This window comes from Pongo abelii, chromosome 15 (genome assembly GCF_028885655.2).
Source record: "Pongo abelii isolate AG06213 chromosome 15, NHGRI_mPonAbe1-v2.0_pri, whole genome shotgun sequence".
Lineage (NCBI taxonomy): Eukaryota > Metazoa > Chordata > Mammalia > Primates > Hominidae > Pongo > Pongo abelii.
In genome coordinates this window covers 100,815,177-100,833,057 of record NC_072000.2, presented here as the reverse complement: position 1 = coordinate 100,833,057, position 17,881 = coordinate 100,815,177, and the positions used below count along the sequence as shown (strand labels likewise).

Sequence of the window (17,881 nt, the reverse complement as noted above, 5' to 3'; positions counted from 1 at the left end):
GACTGGATTAAGAAAATGTGGCACATATACACCATGGAATACTATGCAGCCATAAAAAAGGATGAGTTCATGTCCTTTGTAGGGACATGGATGAAGCTGGAAACCATCATTCTGAGCAAACTATTGCAAGGACAGAAAACCAAACACTGCATGTTCTCACTCATAGGTGGGAATCGAACAATGAGAACACTTGGACCCAGGGAGGGGGGAACATCACACACTGGGGCCTGTCATGAGGTGGGGGGAGGGGGGAAGGAGAGCATTAGGAGAAATACCTAATGTAAATGACGAATTAATGGGTGCAGCAAACCAACATGGCACATTTATACATATGTAACAAACCTGCCCATTGTGCACATGTACCCTAGAACTTAAAATAATAAAAAAAGAGTAAACAGGTTTTCAAAGCTCTCTACATGCAAACTTATGCAATTATCCCTTTAATTTTTATCTTCATATATATGTACATGATCTACTTGTTTCTGAATATAAATAAAACCATATGTTTTTGGCAGAAATATATATATAGTCAGAGGAGACAAAAAAAGAAAAACAATGAAACATGCTTATAGGATCTAGAAAATAGCCTCAAAAGGGCACCTCTAAGAGTTATTGGTCTTAAAGAGGAAGTCGAGTAAGAGATAGGTATAGACAGTTTATTCAAAGGGATAATAGCAGAGAACTTCTCAAATCTAGAGAAAGATATCAACATCCAAGTACAAGAAGGTTACAGAACACTAAGCGGATTTGACTCAAACAACATGATATGGCTTGGGTCTGTGTTCCCGCCCAAATCTCATGTCGAATTGTAATCCCCAATGTTGGAAGAAGGGCCTTGTGGGAAGTGATTGGCTCATGGGGCCATATTTACCCCTTGCTGTTCTTGTAATAGTGAGTGAGTTCTCATGAGTTCTGGTTGTTTATGAAAGTGTGTAGCAGCTGCCCCTTCACTCTCTCTTCCTCCTTCTCAGGCCATGTAATATGTGTCTGCTTCCCCTTTGTCTTCTGCCATGGTTGTAAGTTTCCTGAGGCCTCCCTGAACATGCTTCCTGTACAGCCTGTGGAACTGTGCTGTGAGTCAATTAAACCAATTTTTTTTTTTGTTTTTGAGATGGAGTTTCGCTCTTGTTGCCGAGGCTGGAGTGCAATGGCGCGATCTCAGCTCACTGCAACCTCTGCCTTCCAAGTTCAAGCGATTCTCCTGCCTCAGCCTCCCAAGTAGCTGGGATTACAGGCATGCACTACCACGCCCAGTTAATTTTGTATTTTCAGTAGAGACGGGGTTTCTCCATGTTGGCCAGTCTGGTCTCGAACTTCCAACCTCAGGTGATCTGCCTGCCTCTGCCTCCCAAAGTGCTGGGATTACAGGCGTGAGCCACCATGTCCAGCCTAAACCTCTTTTCTTTATAAATTACCCAGTCTCAGTTAGTTCTTTATAGCAGTGCAAAAATGGACTAATACACAAGACAACCTATAGGCATATAATAATGAAACTTGCAAAGGTAAAGGATTAAAAAAGGATCCAAAAAGCAGCAAGAGAAAAAAAACAAATAACATACAATGGAGCTCTAATACATCTAGCAGCAGACTTTTCAGTGGAAAACCTTACAGGCCAGGAAAGAGTGGCATGACATATTCAAAAGTGCTGAAGGGAAAAAACTTTCACCTAGAATAGTATATCTGGTGAAAATCTCCTTCAAGCATGGAGGAGAAATACTTTCCCAGACAAACAAAAGCTGACGGATTTCATCAATACCAGACCTGTCCTACAAGAAACACTAAAGGGAGTACTTCAGTCAGAAAGAAAAATACATTAATGAACAATAATCATCTGAAGGTATAAAACTCACTGGTAATAGGAAGTACACAGAAAAACAAAATATTAGAACACTTTAACGGTGGTGTGTAAACTATCTCATTCTAAGTAGGAAGACTATACAATGAACCAATCAAAAATAATAACTACAACAGCTTTTTATGACACAGTACAATGAGATATAAATAGAAACATCAAAAAGTTTAAAAATTGGGGGATGGGAGTAAGGCATAGTGTTATTAGTTTTCTTTTTGCTGGTTTAGATAACAATCTAACAATAGGGTTAGATTGTTATCAGATTAAAATAATGGGTTATAAGATAGTATTTGCAAGCCTTATTGTAACCTCAAACTAAAAAACTTACAATGGTTGCACAAAAAATAAAAAGCAAGAAACTAAATCATATCACCAGAGAAAATCACCATCCCTACAGCAAGATAGGAAGGAAAGAAAGAAGGAAGATAAGACAATAAAACAACTAGAAAACAAATAACAAAAGGCAGGAGTAAGTCCTTACCAATAATAACATTGAATGTAAGTGGACTAAATTCTCTAATCAAAAGACATAGACTGGCTGAATTGATGAAAAAAACAAGACGCATTGATCTGTTGCCTACAAGAAACACACTTTACCTATAAAGACACACATAGACTGAAAATAAAGAGATGGAAAAAGATATTCCATGCCAACAGAAACCAAAAAGGAGCAGGAGTTGCTATACTTATATCAGACAAAATAGTTTTCAAGACAAACTATGGCCAGGCACGGTGGCTCACACCTGTAACCCCAGCACTTTGGGAGGCCGAGGCAGCTGAATCACCTGAGGTCAGGAGTTCAAGGCCAGCCTGGCCAGCATGGTTAAACCCTGTCTCTACTAAAAAATACAAAATTTAGCCAGGCGTGGTGGCACATGCCTGTAATTCCAGCTACTCAGGAGGCTGAGGCAGGAGAGTCGTTTGAACTTGGGAGGCAGAGGTTGCAGTGACCTGAGATCATGCCACTGCACTACAGCCTAGGCAACAGAGCAAGACTCTGTCTCAGAAAAAAAAAAAAAAAAATCAGTGCGACAAAGCAATTTTGGTATCAGGCAATTCAGGACTATTTTGGCAACTTGTATAATTATTAGGGTCTCCTCTTTGCCTCAAAATACTGAATAGAAGTCTACCTTTTGTGTATGCAATCTTGTATATGAATGTGCTGGCTGAGGATATGATAACAGTAGATAAACCACTTGACAACCAGCCTCTGGAGTGCATAGACTGTGTCTGCTTTATTGATGGCTGTGAGGACAGCTCCTCATCACAGTGCCTGGTCTATAATCAGATCTAACTGGACATTAGTTAAACGAATGTGTTAAATGATTATTTTCAAGGGTCTATCTACCAGATAAAAACATTAGCATCACTGATCAAAAAAGATCATTGGGATGACCAAATTGGCGAAATCAATCTTATTAATGGTGTAGAAAAGAGTGAGTAAGAAAGTTGGGGATAAAAAGAATAGATTTTTACAACGAAATTTTGATTTTATTATTTAAATGACAAGTGTAAGGTTTCATAATAAAAAAGATATTAAGATGATCATATTTCTCATTTTAGACTGTTATTCACTTAAACCAGCTTTATATGTGTGAGCATACATTTTCTACCTGTAAATTAAACATAAATGATCAAGAAATCACGGGTTCCAATAAAATAACATAGTTATGGAATTTAGAACTGGAATAAATTTAAACCATCTAATCTAGCCCCTTTACTTATTTTAAGCCCAGAAGTTTAATAACATGGCTAAGGTCATAAGTTAATGAACAGAAAAAGGGCTAGAATTCCTAATTTCCTGTTGTTTCTTCCAATGTTTGATGCTCACAGTGTTTGTATTGGTAAAGTGTTTTTTATAGGACCCAAGTTCCCATGGTAATATCCTCTGAGACCACTAGGTGTCATCTTAGAACTATTATTAGAGTTCACTTAGCGCTGGCCTTCCACTAATGGGAACAATGTAATGACACTTTCAGAGGGTTTGGGGTTTTCTCCAAGTTATATGAGGATGATAGTAGTACCTACCTCACAGAATTTTGGGAATTGTTTATGAGACTCTTGAAGATGACATGAGATACCATGAGTAAAACACTGAGAACTCATGAGATACCATGAGTAAAACACAGATGACATGAGATACCATGAGTAAAATACTGAGAACACAGTAAGTAAGCCCTCTGTAATTTTTCAGCTGGCGGAGACCCCCGTGTCGCCGCTGCCGCCTGCGCCTGGCCTCCCGCGGCACTCCCGGCTGCGCGCTCCGCTCGGCCCCGCCACGCTGGTGAACCTCAGACAGCGGTCCGGGCCCTGGAGCCTTCAGGAAGTGGACGAGCAGCCGCAGCACCCGCTGCGTGTCACCTGCACGGGGCGGCGGTGGACCAGCGGGGCACAGTGCGTGATCCCACCCAGGTGAGGAACAGACCCACCAGCATTTCGTGGGATGGTCTTGATTTAGGGAAACTCTACACCTGGGTCTTGACAGACCCGGATGCTCCCAGCAGGAAGGATCCCCAATACAGGGAATGGCATCATTTCCTGGTGGTCCACATGAAGGGCAGTGACATCAGCACAGTCCTCTCCGGATTATGTGGGCTCGGGGCCTCCCAAGGGCACAGGCCGCTGAAGTGTGACGAGCCCATCCTCAGCAACCGCTCTGGAGACCACCGTGGCAAATTCAAGGTGGCGTCCCTCCGTAAAAAGTACGCGCTCGGGGTCCCGGCGGCCGGCACGTGTTACCAGGCCGAGTGGGACGACTATGTGCCCAAATTGTAGGAGCAGCTGTCTGGGAAGTAGGGGGCAGCTCGGCGACCTGAACCGTCCTGGAGGCCCCGAGCTGTGTTCTCCAGTTCAGTGCTGCATGTACTATAGCTTTCTCCTCTTCCCGCTCCCCTTTGGACAGACAAGACCTGAGCACTGAGATGGTGGCTTAGGGTGACTTTTCCTGCTGCCTGGCCTTTATCATTCCAGTCACTCACTCTGGTTTATGTTTTGATCAAATTTGAACTTCATTTTGGGGAATATTTTGGTATTGTGATGGGGTCTCATCAAATTGTTAATATGAAAATAGCAACACGGAATTTAAAGAAAAAATTTGGCAGAAATAGACCAGGTCTACAGTAACAGAGCAAAGCATCAAAGAATCTTTCAGGGAGGTTAAAAATAAATAAATAAGGATTGGTTGCCTCTGCCTTTGTGATCCTGAGACCAGAACTGTAGCAGTGTGTTTTTATGGCACCGTCACTAGACAACCAGAGGCTGGCAATGAGGCTCAGTCCCAACACGGGCCTCTCAGTTGCCTTAATAGGCGTCAGTATCTCACTCTGGTCCCTTTAAAGAGCAACCCTGGAAAAAGGAGTAGGGAGAGTGGCTTTGCTGTTGTTGGGGCATGGCCCTGTAGATGGGCAGCAGTGCTAGCTGACCACTTATCAGGAATCCCTACATCTGTGTCTGTCAAATTGATTGCTCTTCATGGGGGTAAGAAAAGCTGGTCTGGAGTTGCTGAATGTTGTGTTAATTCTGCTGTTTATAGTTGAATAAAAATAAAAACCGTGAATGAAAAATCATCATCATCATAATTTTTCAGCTGTCACTACTTATTCATTGTCAGGGCATTCTCATCTATTCTGATGAAAGGCAAGAGAAATAAAATAATTTTATAATGGACATGTCAAAATGATGAATTTTGCTGCTGTAGGGCGACCCCCTGAAACTATTGCTATGGAATAAAAGATGAAATGTTCCTGACTATTGTAAATACAAAATTGCATGCAGGATTGTGTAAAGACAATGCCAGGTTGGACTGCCAGAATGAGGCAACAGCGCATGATGTGCTTCCCCCTGCAGACAGCCTATGAATGGACGTGCAGTCAGGGAGGTTTCACATCACCAAGATTCCTATCCCAGAAAAGCAGATGTTCATAGCTCTGGGAATGGAATGCAACCCTTGTGGAGAGCCTATAAACAGATGCATGGGGGGCGCCTGTCCATATGGATAAGATAGGGCTATAAACGCCCTCATCTTGCCGCAGCTCTTCTAGGCCTCTTTAGGGTTAAGGCATACTCCCTTCTGAGAATTTCTGGTCTAACCGGTTGTCTAGCTTCATGTCCTGTTTCTATGGATTGTTTGTAACCAGCTTTGGCTGCAACTGTTACTGCTGATTAATATCTTGCTGATCATAGGTTATGGAAAGTCTGTGTTTCTGTTTTAAGGCTCTGTTAGAAATTACTGATGCACATACTATATTGTAAATTCTTATCCCTGTATACTGTACTTCTGCATATACAGATGTTATGTTAAAGAATTACTTCATCCCCATGTGACCATCTCACCTCATAATCAAATTACCCTAAATCCCTCAGTGACCTATCCCTGCCCTCACTAAACTTTATAATAAATGCTGGTATATCCAGTGCATTGTTGGGACTGCAGAACCAGAAGGTGGTGACCCCCCTGGACCCAGCTTTCACTATCTTGTGTGTGTCCATTATTTCTCAACCTGCCAATCCGCCTGGGAACAAAGAGATAGCCCCTTTGCATTGCGGGCTGCTGGCCAGATCCCGAAATAGCTGCCACAGAAGGGGCCGGGCACAGTGGCTCATGCCTGTAATCCCAACACTTTGGGAGGCCAAGGCGGGTGGATCATGAGTTCAGGAGATCGAGACCATCCTGGCCAACATGATGAAAACCTGTCTCTACTAAAAATACAAAAAATTAACTGAGCATGGTGGCATGCGCCTGTAGTCCCAGCTACTCGGGAGGCTGAGGCAGGAGAATGATTTGAACCCAGGAGGCAGAGGTTGCAGTGAGCCGAGATCACACCACTGCACTCCAGCCTGGGCAACAGAGCAAGACTCCGTCTCAAAAAAACAAAAACAGCTACGGGAGTGTCTTAATAACCAGTGAGTGACCAAGGATGTGTCAAGATAAATTCTATTGAATGATGGGGTTTCAGATTCCAAAGAAAAAAAGCAAACCTAGCAGGCTTTGGTGGCTGATGGCTCTGTCTGAATCTCAGCTCCATGCCAGGAAATGCGCTGAGGACAACGATGTGCATAGACAACAGCCTTGTTAGAAGGAGTAGATGAGTCAAGGCTGAGATGTGCTCAGGACAGTGCTCAGTAAATCCTAGTTATGTGACCTTGGGTAAATTATTTAACCTCTGGAAGCTCCCATCTCCTTATTCATAAGAGGAGGTTAATAGGCACTTTTCAGAGTTGTTTTAAGAAACAAATGAGAGATTCTGGGAACAGGGAAAATGTGGTTCCCCTGTTCCCCATTACAACTCTGAGTTATTTGCCTCTTTTGGGCCAAACAGCTTTTCAGACACACAGACCCCTTTGTGGGTGATGGCACAAGCTCGGCTGGGTGGTGATGCAGGGCTTTCAACCCAGTGTGCTGGACCAGAACCTGGGCCAGGACCCCTAAGGACAGTGTATCCTGGGTTGAGCCTAAAGCTCAGACATCTGTGGCGTAAGTCCTGGGAAACTAAACAGAGATGTTTAAAGACTTCAGATGATGTTCATGTTCCACTATGCCAGACTTACCTTTTTTCCAAATTTGAGAACCATTTTTTCAGCATTTATGTGGTCCAGAAAATTAGGATGAGACTTTCTTCTTCGATAATCTTCTTCAGTGAATGGAACCTCAGAATCCTCCTATTATAAGAAAGAAAGAAAAGGTAAAGACTTGGTGAATTAGAGATATGCATGACTTCTAAGGCTAAAGATATGTTCCTTTAAGCTCAAATAAAGCTTAAAACTACCGCTTGATTTATTTTTTTATTTTTGAGACAGGGTCTCACTGTGTTGCCCAGGCTGGTCTTGAACTCTTGGGCCCAAGCAATCCTCCTGCCTCGGCCTTCCAAAGTGCTGGGATTATAGGCATGAACCACCAAGTCTGGCTATACTGCTTATTTTATTTTATTTTATTTTTATTTTATTTGAGATGGAGTCTTTCTCTGTCGATGATGATAGTAGTATCCTCCTAGACTGGATGGAGTGCAGTGGCACAATCCTGGCTCACTGCAACCTCCACCTCCCAGGTTCAAGTGATTCTCCTGCCTCAGCCTCCCGAGCAGCTGAGATTACAGGTGCTTGCCACCGCACCTAGCTAATTTTTGTATTTTTAGTAGACAGGTTTTTGCCATGTTGGCCAGGCTGGTATGGAACTCCTGACCTCAGGTGATCTCACCTCAGCCTCCCAAAGTGCTGGGATTACAGGCGTGAACCACCATACCCAACCATACCACTTATTTGAATAGTGATTTACTCTTCTCAAAAATGCTTTAGAAGGCCGGGCGTGGTGGCTCATGCCTGTAATCCCAGCACTTTGGGAGGCCAAGGTGGGCGGATTACCTGACGTGTGGAGTTGGAGACCAGCCTGGCTAACATGATGAAACCCCGTCTCTACTAAAAATATGAAAATTAGCCGGGCATGGTGGCAGGTGCGAGACCAGCCTGGCTAACATGATGAAACCCCGTCTTTATTAAAAATACAAAAATTAGCCAGGTGTGGTGGCAGGCACCTGTAATCCCAGCTACTCGGGAGGCTGAGGCAGGAGAATTGCTTGAACCCAGGAGGCAGATGTTGCAGTGAGCCGAAATCGCGCCATTGCACTCCAGCCTGGGGGACAAGAACAAGACTTTGTCTCAAAACAAACAAACAAACAAACAAAAAATGCTTTAGGAGATAAATTTTACCATTTAAATCTAATCTAAACGAAATTAAAAACTAAAAGTCTTTCGCAGAGATGGTAGCAGGTTGCCACTGAGATTCCATAAAGGTATTAATATTAAATATAATTTTTTTTTGGTAGAGACAGGGCCTTGCTCTCTTGCCCAGGCTGGAGTGCAGTGGCCTGATCATAGCTTACTGCAGCCTTGAAATCCTGGATTCAAGTGATCCTCCTGCCTTAGCCTCCCAAGCAGCTGGGACTATATAGGCACACACCTCCGTGCCCAGCTCATTTATTTTATTTTTTTGTACAAACAGAGTCTCTGATTGTTACCCAGGCTGGTCTCCACCTCCTGGCTTTAAGCAATCCTCCCTCCTTGGCCTTGCAGAATGGTGGGATTACAGGCATGAGCCACCTTGCCCCAGCCTGTAGTTTTATTTTTTTTAACCTAAATTGATTTTTCTTTTTTTTCTTTGCCACATGGGCCCTCCCCAAAATAAATAACATGTTAAAAAGGACATTGCATGTGCAGGTCGCTGACTCTGGCTTTAAAAATTGGTTTCACTGGCTAAGATTAAGCATATCCTGGGAATGAGGAATTAAAAATATTTCTTGACAGTTCACTGACCTGTCCCCCATATTCAGTCTCTCCACACCCACAGCCTGTGCAGTCCCATAGAGGGATGCAACCAAAATAACTACGTTAAAACCTACTGGAATCAGAAGAGATAATTGAGAGCCATGCAACAGTGTGATTTGGCAAAAATCCTTCCAAAGTCAGAGATCCGTGTTGGAGCAGGGTTTCAGGGTTTTAAAAATATAGTGTTCAATATGGAACCTTTCAATCACGACACATTGGTCTAAGTTAAATAACCAATCCAAAGCTTTTGAGCCCAGAGCTTACAAGGAAACAAATGAAGAGGCAGGAGAAACACACAATGAAAACCCTACTGAGGCTAGGCAGGGTGGCTCACGCCTGTAATCCCGGCACTTTGGGAGGCTGAGGTGGGTGGATCGCTTAAGGCCAGGAGTTCAAGACCAGCCTGGACAACATGATGAAACCCCGTCTCTACTAAAAATACATAAATTAGCTGGGTGTGGTGGCGGGTGCCTGTAATACCAGCTACTCGGGAGGCTGAGGCAGGAGAATCGCTTGAACCCGGAAGGCTGAGGTTGCAGCGAGCCGAGATTGCGCAACTGCACTCCAGCTTGGGCAACAGAGCAAAAATCCTTTCCAAAAAAAAAAAAGCCCTACTGAGGTAAGAGTACAATTGCTCCTGAGAAAATGACTGGAGCCAAGCTGGGAATTGGTAGGGGATGCGGTAGGTGATAGCCAGATTATCAGGGTTTCTGAGCCATGCTGAGGAGTTTAGATTAATTCCAATAGCAACAAAAGGCTATGGAAGGGTTTTAAGCATTTTATTTATTTATTTATTTATTTTTTTAGACAAGGTCTCACTCTGTTGCCCAGGGTGGGGCGCAGTGGCACAATCACAGCTTACTGCAGCCTCAACCTTCTGGGAACAGCTGGGTCCACCTAGACTCCTGAGTCGTTGGGACTACAGGCGCTTGCCACCATGCCAGGCTAATCAAAAAAAATTTTCTTGTGTAGAGGCAGGGTCTCATTGTGATGCCCAGACTGGTCTCAAACTCCTGGTCTCAAGCAATCCTCCTGCCTTGGCCTCCCAAAGTGCTGGAATTACAGGCTTGAGCTACTAAGCCCAGTTGGGTTTTACGCTTTTAAAGCAGGACTGCAACATGATCTGAATTTAATATTTAATTTAATATTTTGATACATATTTTGATATATCATAGTGCATATATTTGGGGTATATGTAATATTTCAATACATGTATTTCTTTCTTTTAGCCACCTGGTTTGCTACTGATTGATACATGTATTTTTAACTCGATATATCACCCTTGTACAGATTCTGGAGGTACCTGTGATATTCTGACCCATGTTTTTTATTGATATATCAGAGTCGTGAATGGCATTTCAACAAGATGGCTGAGGCAGTGCTATGGAGGATGGATTGGAGGGCGCAAAGGCAGGCCCCAGCTGCACAACCACTTGAGTAGTCCAGGAAGCTAAAGGCTGAGGCTGGTTAGAAAGTTGCCATAGATACAAAGAGAACAAAATGTGTTTATGATACATTTCGGATGATGAATGAACAGAATTTACCAATGAGTTGGCTGGTGGGAGGAGGGGAGTGAGGCTAGAGCAACTGAGATGCTAGGAGATGTCCTTGGGAGAAAGCTGGGAGAATGAGTTGTTGAGGGGAAGATCCACTTCAATTCTGTGTACACAGTAGATACCTAGTGAATACATATTGCACAATTAACTGTCCTCATAAACAGGTCTAGTGGCCTACACGTAGGGTTGCCAGGTAAAACACAGGACACCCAGCTAAATTTGAATTTCAGATAAACAAATGACTAAATTTTTAGTACAAGCATGTCTTCAATATTGCACAGGGTATAGGTATACTAAAAAATTATTCACTGTCTATCTGAAATTCAGATCTAACTGGGTGTCCTGTATTTTCACTTTCCAGCTCCAGTCTGGAAACAGTGTAGTCAGCTTTGCCTTCAGGATGAATCGAGTCCTGGCCCCTCTGCAGCCCTGGCTCACATGGCGTGCTGGGCCAGGTCACCTAACACACCCTCCTTGCTCCCCATGACTGGCCCAACACCCCTCTTCTGGATTTGCCCTACCCTTTGTCCTCAACGGCTATCAGGGAAATGGTCACATTCCATGAGGTGAACCACAGGTTGGATGGCCAATCTCTTCCTTGACATTTTGAGAATGTGACTGAGAGAAAAGAAAGATCAATCTCTCTCTGGCCAGTGGCACTGGAGCCCATAAATTCCAACCAGAGGGGGCCGCAGGTTCTGGGCTGTCATTCCTCGATTCCTGGTTGGGACAGAGATCTGTTTGTGTATGATGCACCTTTGCAACCAGTTGCTAGGCTGTGTTCCCTTTAGTCCTTAAATTTCACTTGTTACAAACACAACAAATAAAGTGTATTTTGAACCCAAACCTTTAATATGGGTTTTAGTTCCTCCCAACTGTTTGCATCATTTGCCTTTCTAGTAAAGGGTAAGTGGTGACCTTTCCTTTAGCAGGGGTTACAGCTGTGATCCTTACATTGTTCCATTACATATGGATGGCTGTCAGCATTTCTGGAAACTCAGCCTGCCCTACTACTATCCTGTTATAATTACTAAGCTCATTTAGAGGCTACATCTTTCTAGGAGGTAAAGAACACAGTCTACAGAGTAATCTCCCCTGCTCTTTATTAGGCCAACGGGCGAATCTGTTTTCTTTTAACACTCTAGCACTCTGTTGGATTCTCTTTTTTTTTTTTTTTTTTTTTTTGAGACGGAGTCTCACTCTGTCTCCAGGCTGGAGTGCAGTGGCGCGATCCCGGCTCACTGCAACCTCCACTTCCTGGCTTCAAGCAATTCTCCTGCCTCAGCCTCCTGAGTATCTGGGATTAAAGGCATGCACCACCACACCCAGCTAATTTTTTTTGCATTTTTAGTAAAGACGGGGTTTCGCCATGTTGGCCAGCCTAGTCTTGAACTCCTGGCCTCAGGTGATCCACCTGCTTCGGCTTCCCAACGTGCTAGGATTACAGGCATGAGCCACTGTGCCCGGCCTGGATTCTCTTTTTAATTGGTCATTGTGTTTGATTGCCCACGTGGATCACTTGGTGGACTCTGTTTCTCCCTGGTTATTACGTGTGACAATCAGAGTCCGTCGGCCCTTGTTCTGGAGTATTGGTTGAATCAGGGTCACCTCTGGATTATATCTCTTTACTCACACATACAGAAACAAGTACATAGCTAGACTTTAAAAACGAATAGGTTCTAAGGGAAAAACCAACCCCAATATATATTAAGATTGTCCTATTATTAAAATAGATACATTAATTTTTTAATTTATTAAATTAATTAAATTAATTAATTAAAATTAATTAATAATAAATTAATATTTATCCTTCATTTGTAACAAAACTGATTTCTGTGCAGTTTTTATCCATTTGGATGCTTTTGGCTACCAGCGACAGAAAACCAAACTCAAAAAGACCTACAGACTGGGAAAATCATCTCCCATAAGTAGTGTTCCTGAGTAGGATGGCTCCAGGCACCATGGGCTGGCCTGCCTCTGCTGTTCTTTTTCTTTGTTTTTCTTTTTTCCAAAAGTTTATTTTTAAATGTACAGTAGGCTCCAAGACAACACTTCATTCCAGCTATAGGTGGCAAAAGATGTGATGCAGGGAATCCAGATGTTCAAATACACATGGAATCAAGGGTCACCATCACCTCAGGCACAAGGAACAGCTTATTGCTTGCCAGATTTCCTTTTTTCTTTTCTTTTCAAAATACTAATTTTTTTTTTTTTTTTTTTTTTTTAGAGATGGTGTCTTGCTGTGTTGCTCAGGCTGGTCTTGAACTCCTGGGCTCAAGTGATCCTCCCACCTTAGCCTCCCAACGTGCTGGGGTTACAGGTGTGAGCAACCATGCCCAGCCAATTGCCAGATTTCTTAATTCCTCCTGTGGCGAGGGGTCTCTTCCCCATGGCCTTTGCTTTTAGCCCCTCAAATTTCTTCTGCTCCTCTTTTTGTTTCTGCTTGAAAGCCTTATCTTCAGCCATGTTTGGTTGTTCACACCTGTAATCCCAATACTTTGGGAGGCCAAGGCAGATGGGTTAATTGAGCCCAGAAATTTGAGACCAGCCTGGGCAACATGGCAAAACCCTGTCGCTACAAAAACATTTTAAAAATTAGCTGGGCATGGTGGCAGGTGCCTGTAGTCCCAGCTAATCAGGAGGCTAAGGCCAGAGAATCACTTGAGCCCAGGAGGTGGAGGTTGCAGTGAGCTGAGCCCAGGTTGCACCACTGCACTCCAGCCTGGGCCACACTAAAAAAAAAAAAAAAAAAAAAAAAAAAAAAAAGGAAGGAAGCGTTATCTTCTTAAACCTCCATCCGTCTTCTTGGCCTGTTTCTTGGGCTGTTTTAGGGACTTTTTCTTGCCACCTTCGTGGCCAGACATAGCGCCTACCACACTTTCCCCAGGCCCTGCACTGGAAACTGGCTCTGCTGTTCTGATGCCTTCTGAGCTCTGCCTCCTATGTGTGGCCTTCCTTTTCAGGACCACAGCAAGACTAGTAGCAGCAGTCCAAGCTTCACATCCAGATATGACAACATCCACAAAGAAAGAAAGCCCGTGTCTTCCTTGAAGTCTCTCCTAATCAGGGATGAGCCCTTCCTGGGAGTCTCCTGGCCATCTTTCCTCTGTGTCAGAGACTAAACCAGACTGATTTCCTGGATGCAGTTAGACTACATATTCCGGGCTCCTCAGCTATGGGCTGAGTTTTAGTCAAAGAAATTTGCAGAAGTGATGAGCATCTCTTCCAAGCCTGGTTCGTAAAGCTTCCCATGCATAATCTTTTGTGTTTCTCTCCCTTCCACAAGCCTGATGCAGGTGTGCACGACAGCCCCAGAGGTAATTCTGGAAGGTGTTGGAACCATCCAACAGAAGGAGCCTGGATCTTGAATCAGAGTTGGAGAAGACTGACTTGATCATCAGGAACACCTGTTTTACATTTTACCTGAGCAAGATGCAAACTTCCTCCGTGTGTAAGCCACTCTACATTTTGGGGGGTAGGTTTGTTACATCCCACATCCCAAAATTGGATTGCATGCCCACCCCTTAGCCAATCATCGGCAAGAAGAATGGAACCATCATGGCTAGTTTGGATCAATCAGGATTTTCCCCTGGAATGGGGATAGAATCTCCCTTCTCTAGATTTCATGGGCAGTGTGGACACTTGAACTTAACAAGTCATGGCTCTGCTGGCAAGGAAGACAGTGGGGTGGCTTCATGACAGGAAGCCAGCAGCATCTACAACAATCTAACATTCACTTTTCTGAGTTACATTATGGAGCCATGGCTTTTCACATACTCAACTGATTTCAATTAAGCATAATGTATTAGTCAGGATCCTCGTGGGAAAGAAACAGCATATTCAACGTTGGATAATTTCAGAAGAGTTTAATAACAGGACTGTTTACGAAGATGTGGGCAGGGTGTAGGGAAACCATGTCACCTGGAGCCAGGAACAGGTGCTCTGTACTACTCCTAAATCCAAACGTGTTGAGTGGGCAGGCAACCATTAGAGCCCAGGGACAGGGGTTGCCCGGCAGGTGCAGTGGCTTGGGTTCAGAGACTCAGCCTACCCACAGCAACTCTGCCGAAGGGAGCTAGGGGAATAAGTGATCTGACCTCATTCTTCTCAATTCCCCCATCCTCTCACCAGTGAGCCCCACTGACCAAACCCAGTTGGGAGCAGAGGACAAGGTTGCTTGCTGATCTAGACTACAAGTTTGGAGCAGGGTGGAGAAGAGCAGAGAGTGGCTCTGGAGGGGCAGGTGGGAAACACCCAACAGCCAGAATCACTTTCACAATGCTCGCCTTCTCACAGTGTGGCTGGTGGGGACCCTCTTTGTCCTCTCAGGCCTACTCAGGACATCTCTGAAAAGATCTTGGCTCTGTAGCATCAACAATAGGTTCCAGCCTATCCCAGTTTTCACTGGCCCAAGACACAGAATCAACTCCCTCCCAACTCCAGAGTCCTGGAGTTACTTCCACTGGAAAACAGACTTAGAGAATACAATTTGTGTACTGGGGGTGCTCAGAAGGGCTGCTGTTGGGACATTTTTCATAGTGACAGAGCTTATCTTTTATAAGGTCATCAGCTGACAATGATTTTTTTCCAACCTATTATGTTAGTGACTCTTTCTTTACTTAGAACCGGCTTCCTTGGCTGTTAAAACTTCCTGTGTAGCTGCGGGCAGTGGCTCACGCCTGTAATCCCAGCACTTTGGGAGGCTGAAGTGCACAGATCACCTGAGGTCAGGAGTTTGAGACCAGCCTGGCCAACACGGCGAAACCCCATCTCTACTTAAAATACAAAAAATTAGACAGGAGTGGTGGCACGCGCCTGTAATCCCAGCTACTTGGGAGGCTGAGGCAGGAGAATCACTTGAACCTGGGAGGTGGAGGCTGCAGTGAGCCAAGATCATGCCACTGCACTTTAACCTGGGTGACATAGCAAGACTGTCTCAAAAAAAAAAAAAAAAAAAAGTACTGCAAGGCCAAAGGAGAGCTAAGAAAGTACCAGGAGTCATGGCTGGGCGCAGTGGCTCGTGTCTATAACCCCAGCACTTTGGGAGGCGGAGGCGGGTGGATCACCTGAGGTCAGGAGTTTGAGACCAGCCTGACCAACATGGCGAAAACCCATCTCTACTAAAAATACAAAAATTAGCTGGGTGTGGTGGCCGGCTCCTATAATCCCAGCTACTCGGGAGGCTGAGGCAAGAGAATTGCTTGAACCTGGGAGGCGGAGGTTGCAGCGAGCTGAGATTGTGCCATTGTACTCCAGCCTGAACGACAGAGTAAGACTTCATCTCAAAAAAAAAAAAAAAAAAAAGAAAGGAAGGAAGAAAGTACCAGGAGTCCTTGCAGCTCACCTTTCTTCTTCCCATCCCAAGTCTATCTTATAGGGATTACGATTTAGAGTCCATGATTATAACTCTCCTTTCAAAAGCCAACCCTGGTAAATCTGGCAGAGGAAACCCTTCTTTGGAGGTCTCTGTTTTATAGACTTCGTCTCTAAAAACAAAACGAAAAAGATTTCCTGTGACAATGACAAAGAGACAGAAGCAGAGAAAAGCAGAGAGGAAAGTGGGAGAATTTACCGAGCTTCCCATGGCTCCCAGTCCTTGGCGCCCAGTGGCATCTCTGACCGTGGGTTTTGTAAGACATTGTGTATGTCTTTCTAACACGTCTTCTTTCTGATTAAGAAAGCTGGATTCTGTTGCTTGCAAGCAAAAGTTTTACTCAGCTCACTCTGACTTCGAACGGATGCCACATCTTTTGCCACGCCCCCTTCAATTACACTTGTTGGGGACAAACTTGTTTGTTTTGTGTAATCGGTCTTGTTATATCTATAACCCCCACTGACTTCCTCATCCTCCTGGATTATTTAGAAGCAAATCTCAAACACAAATATTATTTATTACTTCATTAATCCTATTGCAGCTAGATTTGTCAATTAAAAAATATTTAGCAGTATTTGGTCCTGTTTGAGGAATCCTCCATAAATTCTATAATTTTTCCCTTTTTTTTTTTTTTTTTTTTTTTTGAGACAGGGCCTCTCTCTGTCGCCCAGGCTGGAGTACAGCGGTGCGATCTCTGCTCACTGCAACCTCAGCCTCCAAGGTTCAAGCAATTCTCCCACCTCAGCCTCCTGAGTAACTGGGACTACAGGCGCACACCACCTAATTTTTGTATTTTTTGGTAGAGATGGGGTTTCACCATGTTGACCAGGCTGCTCTCGAACTCCTGACCTCAAGTGATCCGCCTGCCTTGGCCTTTCAAAGTGTTGGGATTATAGGCGTGAGCCACTGGGCTGGGCCTAATTTTTCTTTTAAAAAATTAAAGTTTTTGCTTTTTAATTTTAGTTATGTAATCCAACTGGAATTGACTTTGTGTGTGGCATGAGGTAGAGAATTTTGGAGAGTGATGAAAGTGTTCTGTGTCCTAATTGTTGTGGTGGTTGTACAACTGCATGCATTTGTTGAAACTCAGGACTATAAAAGGTTAACTTCACTGTATACAATACAGTAAATTTATTTATTTATTTGAGGCAGGGTCTCACTTTGTCACCCAGGCTGAAGTGCAGTGGTGTGATCTCAGCTCACTGCAGGCTAGACCTCCCCAGCTCAAGCAATCCTCCCACCTCAGCCTCCTGAGTAGCTGAAACTACAGGTTCGCCACCGCACCTGGTTAATTTTTGCATTTTTTGTAGAGACGTGGTTTCGCCCTGTTACCCAGGCTGGTCTTGAACTCCTGAGCTCAAACAATCCTCCTGCCTTGGCTTCCCAAAGTGCTGGGATTATAGGCAAGCACCACTACACCTGGCTTAGTACGTTGATTATACCTTGATAAGTCTTTTAAAACCATCATTTGTCATTGGGGAAATGCAAATTAAAACCACAGTGAGAGGAACTCCCAAAGTGCTGGGATTATAGGCAGGCACCACTACACCTGGCTTAGTACACTGATTACACCTTGATAAATCATTTACAACCGTCATTTGTCATTGGGGAAATGCAAATTAAAACCACAGTGAGAGGATGAGGGCATGCCACAAGGACAGGAGCTAACACAGGAGCCACTGCCCCATGTTTTCTTTGGGGAACCATCTCTTCTCCATTCTCAGCCCATTCAGTGTAGGAGGCTTACTAGAGAGTGAAGTCTACTCAGAGCAGAAAAGAAAC

At 44.0% G+C, this 17,881-nt stretch overlaps 1 protein-coding gene across 7 annotated transcripts in view; it reads right to left on the bottom strand.

The window, feature by feature from the left end:
- The window catches only part of AK7 (adenylate kinase 7), a 97,829-nt gene that overhangs the window by 60,755 nt on the left and 19,193 nt on the right, over window positions 1–17,881 (bottom strand). For all 7 annotated transcript variants that reach the window (XM_054530491.2, XM_024231865.3, XM_024231863.3 and 4 more), the window contains exon 5: window positions 7,400–7,510. In XM_054530491.2, the coding sequence (XP_054386466.2) occupies window positions 7,400–7,510 (111 nt within the window). The remainder of the gene's footprint in view (window positions 1–7,399; window positions 7,511–17,881) is intronic.